The following is a 13,689-nucleotide window of genomic DNA, read 5'->3' as shown; positions in this document are numbered from 1 at the left end:
GAACATTATCTAATGAAAAATGATAATGATATTAATAATTTTGATGTAAGTTTGAATGAAAAATCGTCACTATTAATAGGTTCTATTTAACACATTAACTGCCACAAGGGTCATCAATGATTGGCGCTTTCTAGCCTTAATAATAATTACAGTTTCAGTATGTCTGACTACATACGTCTACTTCTACTGCGGCAGTGAATGCGTTAAAATATAAGCAATTACCGAAACATCAATTGCTTAAAGCGATACATCTAAATCAGTAATACGAAATATAAATTTCCCGTACGTCTAACAATCAAAGGATCCACCCGGAGCTTCTTGTATTCCCGCTGCGTCGTCAAAGAGTCAGGATTTGAAAAGACTAGTTAACGGAGCAATTAATCGTCCGATCGAACTTCCGATTCCTGAAGTGTTCCCCCGGACAAATCGAGCGAAATCCACTACCCGGACGGTTTGGTGGTGAACAGTCGCAGTGGCCTCGATAATAGCGGCTGGGGTTGATGGTGGTGGTGGTAGTGGTGGTGGTGAATCGAGCCGGAGGGGTTGCCAGGTCCGCCATGCTGGATTCCTAGCGTCGAACGACCCTGTGGTTTTCCGGTAATCGTTGCCAGGGATGCAACCAGGCATCCTTTACCCCACCAACCCTCGAGGAACTCCAGACCACGCCCCGTGGATTCAAGGCGGACCAATGACGTCTGGACGTCGCGACACGACCGTCCACCAATAGGATTACCCTCTGATACGGTCTTTCGCTTGTCAATGACTGCTGCACGACCACCCTCGCCTACCTCTCGCTGGGGTGCTTTTCAATTTCGGGCCCGCACCCTCATAAACGCAGCCAACCACCCGTCCACCCACACCAACACCGGGGAAAACCTTTCGATAGCCGGTCACGTACACGATGAAACGCGAGAAGTGTGCGATGGACGCTGGCAGGGGCGGATATACTGAGGGTGATTAAAAAAGATACTTGGGGAGATATTTCTGTTGACGAGTTGGAAATGAAGGAGGTGTAAAATTTGCTGCAACTGAAGGGTTAGTTCAGTTCTTATTTGTTGCAAAGAAATTTTGTCGATGCAAAATAAAAATTTCACATGTTGCAGACAGATGTAATATTTTACTGACGAAGACGTCTTTGTATGCTTCTGAAATTCGACTACAATTTTTGACTAAAAATTGCAAAAGGAAGAAATGAAATCACAAGTATCTTTAATCTGCCCACTGAAGTACATCTAACGATTGCATGAATACTTTTTCTTTTCTCTGTCTTTGGATTGAACCCCCACGATTCTAAAATTTGTAGCTCACCCATGGCACGAGCACAGGCAAACGTTCTATCAGTTATCCACCGAGATGCGAACTGGAATTCACGTGCAGATAGGTGGCACAGAAAGTGTACGTGTGTTTATGTGTGCATTTGCCAAACGTGTACAGGGTGTATGTACCCTCATATATACGAGGGTGAGTTAGGTTCAGAAACGTTGACGCGATTGTAGTTTCGAGTGTGTGAGGACGTTCATAAATAGAAGCAACCATCCATCCACTGATTAAAACGAGCGTAAACACATACAGGGGATGAGAATAAATACAGACGTACGTGAGAATATAAATGGACGTACACGTACGTGGGTGAACAACGAATGCCTATCAAAAACACATTTCCAGTGTACATTGGAAAAAAAATGTGCAGTCGACAGTTAGTTTGGCAATTATGACCCTTCATTAATGGAGTTATATTGAACCATCCTATTGAAATTCATCTGAATATCAATAATTTTTTACACTGTACCTTTTGAGAATTGAATCAATGATTTTATTTAAAGTAGGGAAATACAAATAGTTCACAAAATTGAACTATTTGGTTCCACGTCCATTCTACGAAGTATGAAGCTATCAAAAGTGCTAATTACTGAGATTCACAACACACATAATAAATCTGTTATCAAATTCACAGAGAATCCCTCGATTATACTACTTTATACTTAAGCTAAATAATTGCCCTATGATAATAAAATGAATCTAAATACACTCTGATGAAAATCTTTTCCTCGATTGAGCTAAAAATTCTTCCTAGAAGTATTAAAACCTTAATACATTTATTCTTCGTTATTTTCTGGTACGATGTCGTCTGATATCACGTTTATTTCTTCAACATTAGACGATCTGGTTGGGAAATTAAGTAACAGGTTGTCGATAACTTCGCATACATTTTCATATACTGTAATCGCTTCAGGTTCTCCATCGATCATCACCAGCAAGTTTTTGTAATTATAATATGTAACTACCGGTTTATTTCTTTTATGGAATTGCTTAATTTGTTTCCTAATAAAGTCGAAGCTGATCGAAACTCTTTCCATAGTAGTGATTGCTCTAGCCATTATTCGATCACTTAGAACAGAGTTTCTTGCTTCCATAAATAATACAAGATCAGGCGGTCTTATCACTCTGTCAAACACTTTACACTGATCTTTATGTCGTGGAAATCCACTCACGATGAATCCGTTTTTTTCATCCAAGAAGTCAATCATTCTCACTGCGATCAATTCTATCAGAACGTCCGTGGGTACCAGCTGACCCTGTGACATCATTCGTGCCAATAAGAAGGCTCTTTCGGTACGCGTGGATACTTCGTTTCGAATTAAATCAGTGCTAATTATGCCCAGGAAACCATACTTTTCCGCTACTTTGCTGCATAACGTCCCTGAAAGGATCGAGTTATCGAATTATTATAAGTTCCTCACTTTATCAAAGAATTATTTCTTAAATTTCCATCAAAAGAATATATTGGTCCATAATTAAATAAAATTTGCTCCCAGATAAGCAAAATTTAAATTTTTTCTTCTGCACGTTTGAAAATACCATAGTCTATCTTTTTTAACAAAATTGCCCATGAAATTACACGTCAGTCATAAAACTGCTAGGTTATACGACGTATAACCAAGCAGATTGTGCGAACAATACAAGATAATAATAAATTGATTTACTTTTTCCAACTCCTGGTCCTCCAATTAAGAAAATAATTGGCAACCCCGATTCTCTAATCCGTGAAGTGTCGACGTTGATACCCCTCGGAAGAGAAGCCATCGAAGGATCGACAGCCTTTATACAATTGCCCATCGAAACGATCGTTTTGGATATCCTTTTAATTTTAGAATCCCTCGTTTTGCCTGCAGCCACCGAGGAAACACATTTAACCGCCCCACCTGTTCTCGTTATATAACGTGGAAATTTCTGTTTCAATTTACAATTCTTGGAATCAGGTTTCATTCAATGCGAAGTTTCACTTGAATCGATGTAAATGTACATGACACACGTTGTCAAAATATAATTAATGTATTTTAATTAAAAAAAACTACCTCTTTATCAAATTTATAAACTTGATTTGCTGCGATCCTTCAGTTACTTATATTCTTTACAATGAATTGAATGAATAAAATATGCGAATAAACAAGCGCTGTGAAACGTGTTTATAATAATTCATGAATGTTGATTACAAATTAAAAATGGAAGGTTTTTATGTAAGTTGCAGTTTGTGTAGTGGGATTCCTTCTTCACCGATCATCGATAGCTTCTCAAGTATTTAATACTTTTATTCATCAATAATTTTTGTGCAATTTATAGATATATAAATTACAATTTAGAACTGTTGATTACTGATTAATTAGAGTCAATTACTGTACAAATTGAGGGTATTAAGAGACCTCGTTTCGAATTGTACTTAGATTCCTATATTTTTGGTCGTGGATAAAATTGTTCATTTGACCATTTGTTGATAAAATATACTTAAGTAAAAAAGTTGTCGCGCTTCTTAGCTCTTTTGGGTAAAATTTTTTGAAAATAATTTTAACACGTTAACATTGTAATTATTCAGGAAGCAATCCTTGCAGTTTCTAATTTAAATTTTCCACATGCTTGTAAAATTAATATGTTACTGATATTATTCTTACACTTTTTAAATATTCAATATTGAGGTCACCAAATCTATGGATTTTTAAATTATCAGTAATGAATGGTGGTGTAGAAGTACTAAGAAACAGTAGTCGACCCAAAAGCTCCTACATCTGTCAACTCGATCAAACGAGAGTTCAACGTTACCATTCTGAGGCAATCGTTGTTGACCCAATGAAAACCTATACTCACATCGTGGGTGGCCATTCAAAAAACACTGCTGTATATATTTTCATTTTTGAGCATTCCCCTATCATGTTAACGAAGTGTTGGAAAAAGAATCATGGATAAAGATAGAGGTTTCATTCAGATAATACGTCTATTTCAACGTTACTTAATCCTCTTTGACGTGAACATATAGCAAGAAATAAATCTTCAACGGAAAATTAACATTCATGGTAAATTTCAATTCTAACTGATTTCTCAGATTGAATACTAATAAGACATTGTTTTATTAATGGATTTAACATGTAACTGTTTTAAGACCAACACCAGAAATAATCCTCATCCGCTTTATTATGTAGGACAATGTAAACGATACTGTTCTCGATACTCGATACCATTTCACGGCTATGAATTCTAAAAGGATTAGAAATCAAGCTTGAAGGTATACAACGGTGACGAATTATCTGTAATCAATTGCATTCCAATCGTTAATAAAATACTCGGAGAGCACCATGATAAACACAATCTCATTGATTGAAATTGATTTCTTGGTAGTAATATTTAACACGCTGACTAACGATTAATTAAGAAAAAGGAAGAAGGAGAATTTTGAATAACATTGCTATTGTAATACCTTACTACAGATCGTCATTCTCACTGTGGCAGTCAAAGTGTTAAGCAATGTTTCTCAGAACTTACATTCGCAATCATAGCCTTACCTCGACGTATGTCATTTATTATGTCTTTGTAATATAGTCGTCACTAGAAACATGCGTAACAAAATGATATATTAATACCAGGTAAGGTGGGAAACAATTGTTTCAATCCAGATTTATAATGCCTAATGCAGACCGATATACAAATGTTTAAAAAAGTGAACACTTGTGAAATAGAGCTAAGAGCTTAACTCTAGTATCTTTGGTATCTGTATAGCAAATTAGGAAAAATTTCTAAGTCCCTGTTCTGCCAGTTTGGTGAACCAGCACCACTTGTTTCAGTGTTTATAGGCACAAGTATGCACCTAGATCCGGGCTAGACTTAACGTGCATAAAATTCCTATAAATTCCGATTATCTACGCGTTGCATTTGACGAACTATCGCGACGATAAAGTATCAAGTAGTATAGGCAAGCGTATAAACACGCGGTTCGTTCAAAGCAAAATGATCGAACGTCCAAGGTTGCATTCAACGTGTTGCTGTATCTGGAATGAAGGAATTACTGCGTGAAGCTGGCGATAAAAAACATGTGAACGGTAATTTGGTCGCAAGTTTATAGTTTCACGGTTGGCCGAAAATATCGTCAGGTAATTAACCCTTACATGGATGTAAAACAAAATACGATGTCCCAGCTCGAGTACAATATTTCATGAACCTGCTGATGAATAATTATTATGAATTACATGGTATTTTGTTGTTACATTCATGAGATCACGATTTTCTCATAAAGTCACGAGCACTTTCGAATTTGTCCAGGATATTTTTATGCTTTTTCAGAAGATCATTCTTAAAAATCGGAAGTCTCCAAACCACCCTTTAATGAAACATTTAATTAAAATTTTTCATGAATTTTTCATGAATGCATAAAAATGGAATGTATTTTTGTATCATCCCACAACGATGCTGTTTACTACAAGAAGATAGTAGATATCTTCAACAAATCTATACAGCAGTCTCCCTATACATAGTTACACTCGTACTTCCTAGTAGATATCCATAAATTATCGATAAGTTTAATCTTCGTGGAACACAATACGGGGTTTCGAGCACAATCGTAGCGCAACGCGGCCCTTATCATCCTTGTAATTTGCAAATTCGCGTTTCGCATCGGAGAACCGAGGTATCGGCATGCTCCATCTGTTACCGGTGCCATAAACTCCTGCACTATATACGAGTGTATCGCTTTTCGAGATACAATGCACGCTCGAGATTACGAATTCTTGCAAAACTCCGAGTCCAAAGGGGGGAGGCACAGCATCGCGTTCCTATCGATAAGACCGTGCTCGTGTTCGTTCTCTAACGTTTTGCTATGGCTTAGGCGAAGAGGAAATCTCATATACGATCGATGGTTAACGGAGCAGGGAACGATCGAGTGAACGCGAATTGATTTTCCTTCGAACAGGACGGATTAAGTCCATTAACGTCATGGTGCTCGATCCATAAGTCGCGGCTCGATAAGATCGAATCGAACGGTAAATTAGGACAATCATGGAAAACGGACACGGTCGATCGATGATGCCTGAGAAGAGAAGGAAAAATTCATGCGTCTCGTTAAAATGCAAGTTGGTATAAACGCGGATCGCAGAACAAGATAAAGAGGCGTGAAACAGTTTCAGACGGATTATAAGGAGACTTGGACAGGATAGATTAACGGTGAAATAGGTTTCGTGTATCTGATAAAGGCGCTTGAAAATAATTTTATAAGTGTTTAGAGTAAATAGAAAGTTAAGTAAATGATTGATGAAGGTGATAGGAGAGAAGGGTCTTTAGAATTTATTTTAACGAGGTAATGATGGAGAAAATTATAACTTTTAGCAATCAGTAATGACTGGCGCCTCGAATTCAGCCCTTCAACTATAAATGATTACTTCCTAATCATTTTCTAATACTTGAAAAATTAGAAATTTCTAATATCTCATACCTGGAATATCAGAACATAAACTGAATGCAGAATCTTTCATCTGCAACACGTATTGACTATCAATACCTCCTGTTTCGTTGGAAAAATCAGAGTAGGTACGTCCAGATTGAATCTATCGATTCCAGAACAGGTTAAACAACCGTGTTCAAAGGATCGAAGCGAGGAAGACAGGGTATCGCATTAATTTTACCTGCTTATTCCTGTAAAATGATCATTTGCACTTGAAAACGAAATCCAATTCAATAAATGTTGTACAACTATGAAACTTTTGTTCATTTTAATAGAAGAAACTTATCTTTCTTTTCATTTTCTGTTGTTGTTGTTGTGTGAAGGTTTCCCGGGATCCACAATCTCTAATGGGATTAATCAATGCACCATTTACTGCGCCTTTCGTACGACAGAGTTGGTGGAATTTATACTAAGGAGACCTTATTCTGCCACGATCAATGAGCAGCATGGTACGAATGAAGACAAATAGTTGTTACGGGTGGAGGTTGAAAGTGGAAAACATAATGCTGAAGTTGGCTTCGGTAATCTAGACTCAAGGATTGATCCTTTATCAGTCAAGCATCTAAATCTGAATTTTTAGAACAGACAATTGCGAGTTTAGAATAATCGATGTCGGCATTCGTCAAATGGAAAAAGGGGCAACTCGTAATCAAGTCAACTACCCCGGATTTCTGTGTCTCAACAATTTCTCATTAATTTTTATAAGCATGTCAATAATTTTTCTAAAAGATGCCAATTTAATAAATAAAAGTCCAACATAAAGAAAAATGTGTTTTTTAAAATCTTCTTACCCTGACGTAATAATCATTGTTAATTACTTTCCTTCACACTCAATTTTGCTTCTTTTCTTCATTTTCCTATTTCCTATTATTATCAGCAATCATATGGTTGCATATAGTAGCCATCTAACGAGACCCATCGATCCACGATGAAGTCGCCTACCGGGATGAAGAAACAATCGTCTCATTTTCTCTTAAGTGCCGTGTCCAGGTGTATTATTAAACCAACACAAAGAAGCTAGTCTGTAACTAATAAACAAACAATCGTGTTGGTCGTTGTTCGTCGAATTACAGGAGAAAATTACTCGACACTCACGCGACCCCTGTTTTTATCTCGTGCGATATCTAATTTTTCTCCTATTAACGTTTTACAAGTCAGCTCTGCAATTATCAGTCGTGTACTTTACATGGTCCTAGGAGTTTGCTTTCACCGCATACTTTCATTTTTACTTAATGCACCATTCCACGTTCCCTTTTTTCTTTTTTTTTCCTTCTTCGTGGGACTGTCTCCCTCGGTCCAGACTCTGATAAACGATTTATGCGTCCGTCGTTCTTTGATTTTCTACCTCTAATGCGTTCCTTCCGCGATGCCTTCTGCCGGATGTATCGCTTACAGATTGATTCATGTGGCAAATACTGAACAGTATTTTTATCATTCTGTTTGAACGATTCATTTGGAGCTCGAAAAGTTGTTGAAATGTTGTTATGATTTGTAGGAAATTACGAAAGACTGGAATTTTAAAGAATAGCGTTTCGATTGGAAAATTATAAAATTTTTAAAATAAAAATGCTTTGATAAAGAATTATATGAACTGGGTGCACGGTCAGTGAAACCATAAAAATCCTAGAAAAATACTTTGATTTATATGGAATTCTTGAACGCTCGATTTCGACATTGAAGAATTTCTAGAAAAGCAGTCTGATTTATCTGAAATCCCAGCCACACGGACAGCACTATTAATTTATCAAGCGTAAAATTTATGTGCAATTTAAAACGTAATATGTATTATTTCCATTTGCGTTTACCAGTCTTACAAAATTTAATTCACTGTTGTATGGTACGTACGATAAAAGTAATGAAGCAATTTCATGTATTCCAATCGATACAATGTCTGACCCAAATAAATAATCTTTCAGAAAGGAGAAATGTAAATTCTAAACTATTTTTGCAAAACTGAAGTCCTCAAATTTTGAAAACCTTATGAGTTTGAGTGAAACCTAAAACCTTTCAAAGACAAGGTCCTGCACTATAAATTAAAAAATTTTGAAAAATATTGTCATGGAACACCCTGTAGACAAAGTATGATTGTACATACAGAAACGTCGAAGCTAGGATGGGTGTGTTCCTTTCTCTCTCCCTTGCGTATATGCGTACGTATATATCTTCAGCCCCGATCTATTTGCCGAACCACTCCTATCGATGTATCACCATGCACTCGACGCTGATGCAACTCTATTAATGACGCTAAATGGCGCTCTCGACGTGTACGTCACAAAAGTGGCACATGTCCGAGGTTCACCGAGGTGGCTGTATTTGCTAAAATTAAAAAATTTCCAATAAAAAGGGTTCTTTCAAGTCTCGGTTGAACTTCCTTTCCATCGAATCAGTGACAAGTTTGAAAAATATTTCCTATCATGTTGTTTCAGACAACGACCAAAAATAATGATTGTGTATTCAAGATCATGATACAACGAGAGAACTAATTAATAGTTCAACGCAGTTTGCTTACACAGTGAAACTGTTCCCACGTTAATAAATCAATGATCCTAATGTTTACATTGAACTCCCAGTTTTCTAACGCCACGAGTACGTTTTTTTAGAGTTGCGTTAAAATGTTGAAAGGAATCTCGATCATCGTTTTCTCTAAGCACCAAAATTCGCCGTACAAAGCGGCAAGCAACGTTAACGCGTGTCGCATTGAAAATACCTCATGGTTGTTTAGGTCATCGCCTAATATTAAACCGCGTGCCAACGATCGAGCCTCATCTTAGAGCAGATTTTAGCGATGAATTATACGGCCGGGATGTTATTAACGCGTATGAATTGCTCGTTTATTTGCACCCGTTAATAAATAACAGTCAGGGAATCATGGAAAAATTGGAGCAACCGCGACGCTGCAATGCGTCAAGATATTTCTAAACGCGTCCAGATAAAAGTTGCACATTCAGTGTCTTACAAAGAAACTATTTATCCGATTCCTTAGGTAAATTGAAGCAATTTACTGCAATCTTTGCTTCTGCTTGATACGTGCGCGATTACATTTAACGTCTTCTTCGTCGTCACTAAAATTTCTCTGTCATGATGTTATAATCTCTGAGAATTATTTACGTTTATGATACATGAAAGAGCAACGACGATTAAGAAGACCTTAATGTTGCTCAGATCTGTTGGATTATCTTGGACATGAATGATCTGTCTTCAAGAGAAATGCGATGTAAACATAGTCATTAAACACTACATGGTTTTCTAGAGCCATTACTTTGTACAAGTACCATTACTTTGTTAAGTACTGTATTGGTAAGTGCAAATGAATTTTCTTAAATTTTGAAAGAATTTATCTTTGACAAATTTGAAATACCAATGATACGGAATGTGAGTACATCAAAAACTTTCAACTAGATACCTCAGAGTTTTCTCTTTTCACATTCTATTTAATAGACGATGCCAACCAGCTTATTCTATTAATGGAACCGGTGTCGTTAGACTAATTTACAACTTAATAAATTATAACCGTGCGATAAGAGATAATTGGTGAACAGCCGATGGATCGAGAAGAATTTCTGTGCGCAAGAAACGCGTTGCTGATTCCTTAGTAAGGACTTTGATTATTAAACATCTCACTTTATTACAAAATACTGGTACTGAAAGTAGGAATGAATACGACTGTTAGCTACCATAATCCGACGTTCGTACATCGACGATCATTGATTAAAAATTTATTAGCGAAAGGGGCTCTGTCTGCTAATATTTGCATGTTTGGCGCCACGTAGTTCAACGTAATCTGACATTCATCCAGACGTAAGTTCGCGTAGCAGATCTGTCGAGTTTCCATTAGTCGAACGCTTTTGAATCGACATGTGGCAAAATCGAGAAACGATATTTCATCGTTTCGTTGTTCGACCTGCAAATCGATCGATCGTTCTCGTTTTTTTGTGTAATGCTTATGACGCAACTTTAATGATACCCAATGGACGATGTCGTCGAGTCAACGAAATGGCGAAAAAACAGGTATTTCACTTGCTGTAACGTGGTCAGGTAATTATTTTCTTTGAACGTATGATTCTGATTAAAATTTCAATAACAATATTTTTATAACATAAGCCTTCAAATATCTACTTATTTCTTCCCAATAACGATACAATGTTTCTATGTTTATTTTATTGCAAAAGAAAGTAACTTTCATTAAGGAAGTAACCAACGTTCATTTACATAAAATGCATGTATAAAATTTTACTACTTTACTTTTAAGAGCTTTCTTATGGTAAGAAAGATTAAGAAATTAAAAGGCCTATGATGAGGACTAAAAACCTCGGAACCCTGGAATCTGGGAACCCGAGGAATCCTAAGGGAGAGGTCAGGACAAGTGCGAAAGTAACTTACTTCATTGATATTGAACGTAAAATCCATTGAAAGTAAATGTTTGTCATTTGCATAAATCACCTTCACACATTTCCTTTATTAGTTTGTGCAATATTGAGCAAACATTTACCGATAAAGCAATATTATTACGAAGCAATGTTCAATGTTTCATCTTCACGATTCGATGCATAAACTCCTTTCTAAAAGAACGTCTTTGTATCCACACGATTTACCCCACGAATCATGCTAATCGCGGATGTCATCAAGGCCAATCATCACATGCATTTTATCTAATTTTCTCATTACATTTAAGTGTATTGTAATTATGTTCGTTTATGATCATTTTGCATAATATTTTCATACTGCTCCGTTTGAAATTTGCAGCCAAGTGTATTGTTTCTTTATTTCAATAAAATTACTATGTCTCCCTATTTTCATTTCAGGTTATGCACCTCTACCCTTTCTATTTATTATACTAAATATTCCAACGTTATTCCTAACTTCTACGGTTTTCAAAATTAGATCCATACAGCTGCAGCTCATTACGATGGAGCGACAACTACACGATTAACACGAATCGTTAACAAAACCCCAAAACATTGTACATCTGGATATACATACCAATATAACCAGAATTTACTAGCATTTCTTCCAAATTGAATTACAGTGAGGAACGTGTTCAATAAGATGGGATCATTATTCATTGATTTACCTAAAATTCGTTTGTCCACCCACGTGTACACGCGAAGCACGCGGGCGCCCGTGCGATCAAGAGGATGATCCAAACGCGATATATTTATACGACGCGCCGCGTAGACCAGAGGCTGATGAACGATGATGATATAACGAGGGAGATGCACTCCGGACGTCTTGTAGGAATGCAGCAATTTAGCGATATCAGCCAGGCCGACGTGGCTAATTCTATCTATGGGCTACTCGATAATTTACTCGGCAGAAAATTGGATCGGCACCACTGAGAAATCGCTAATTAACAACTATTCGTCTCGTTCAACGATTCGAGCGAGCCGCGAACACGAGAAAAAGCTCTGGTCACGTGGATTTCGCGGGGTAAATTTTATCGAATTAGATCAACAGAGTGCGAGGATATCTGATTACCACCTGTTTCGCTTCGTACCTGACCAGCTATGTAATAAAGAAGCTTGCTGATCCATAGCACGTAATTTCCTTTGAAATTGGGGAGCAATTAGGACGTCGCTGAATTTATTATTCGTGATTGGTGGTCATTTCCCGGAGACACATTACCTGGTCCAATGAAATTTGAAGAGTATACTATAATTTTTTAGTAAACCTATGTTTCTATCTTGGGAACTTTGAGTGCCATTTCCAGCGAACTGAAAATGGCACATTGCGAAAACACAAACCACTCAGCAGCAACATTGTACGTAGATTATAAATCCATTGTGGCCACTCGAAATTGCGTACAAACACTCGTGATGATATATTTCGACATATTGACTAAGTAACCCAAGAGAAACAGAACTCTGGAGATCTGGACCACACGTCGAGTAAACATTGTTACGTTATCCTGCAAAAATATATTTTCAACAAACTGTGATAAATAAAATTTTTCATATAAATGAGAAAATATATCATTATTATCCTATCGATGATAGGCAGCTACCTTATTTCACGCATTAGATGAAAGTATCACAATGTGCGGTGGTGCGATCCTAATGTGCGTACGTGAGTTTAAGTAGTGTGAAATATTAATATCGTGTTTCAGATTAATATCGTATTACGTACATGACACTATGTCCATGAAAAGTATCATTCTCTTAACAAACATTGTTGTCTTCTGTGTCAATTTATTAACTTCAATGATGAATGTTGGATCATTTAAGATACCTATCCAATAACATTCTTGTCCTGGGATGAACATAATAAAATATTTGTTTTCGTATCATCAAAGACCAGAAACATTCCTCATTGCATATCATAAAATTCATAAAACCGCTGCAATAATTCCATCATTTGCATTTTACCTTCGAATACTTCTAGAAGATAGAAAAATGAATATTCATGAGGTATAGACAAGAAGAAATGGCTGTACGTCCACAGGCAAAATTTCCAGTTCGAGGGATGATATCGATGCGGTCGATGATTTAACGTAAATATTTAACGTTGTTCAGGATACTTCTATAACTACGATTACGCGTTATATTCACGTTTCGTATCGTCGCGATCTTTTCTTACGACCGGTTGCTCGGTATGTTCTCTTTTTCCTCTGCATACTAGCGGGGACTAACCACGTTGCATCTTCGAATCCTCTCTTCTCCGTTTCGCTCGATTTTATCCGGTATTAGATGCGGTGACGGTAATTTTTTGACGTTGTTTAGCCAGATTTATGGTATCAATTTTCAAAGGAATGTATAATTATTAATTTTACAAAAATAGCACAGGAAAAATTGTTGTTCTTCTTTAAATTCTATACCAATAAATTTTTTGTTATATTAATAATAAAAGCTGTGGAAATATAAGGCAATAATTAATAATTAATAAAAAAAAAATCAGATTAATAATTCTACTTTAATGAGTACCTACATTTGACA

At 36.6% G+C, this 13,689-nt stretch overlaps 1 protein-coding gene across 1 annotated transcript; it reads right to left on the bottom strand.

Moving 5' to 3' along the window:
* Positions 1 to 602: 602 nt before the first annotated feature.
* LOC117600810 (adenylate kinase isoenzyme 1) lies at positions 603 to 4,310 on the bottom strand. Its single transcript, XM_034316722.2, has 2 exons — positions 2,985 to 4,310; positions 603 to 2,701 (listed from the first exon to the last, which is right to left on the bottom strand). The coding sequence occupies exons 1-2, from the start codon at positions 3,265 to 3,267 to the stop codon at positions 2,097 to 2,099; spliced, it is 888 nt and encodes a 295-aa protein (XP_034172613.1). The 5' UTR covers positions 3,268 to 4,310; the 3' UTR covers positions 603 to 2,096.
* Positions 4,311 to 13,689: the final 9,379 nt, after the last annotated feature.

The sequence above is a fragment of the Osmia lignaria genome, chromosome 16, assembly GCF_051020975.1.
Source record: "Osmia lignaria lignaria isolate PbOS001 chromosome 16, iyOsmLign1, whole genome shotgun sequence".
NCBI classification, from domain to species: Eukaryota; Metazoa; Arthropoda; class Insecta; order Hymenoptera; family Megachilidae; genus Osmia; species Osmia lignaria.
This window is presented reverse-complemented; position numbering and strand designations above follow the sequence as displayed.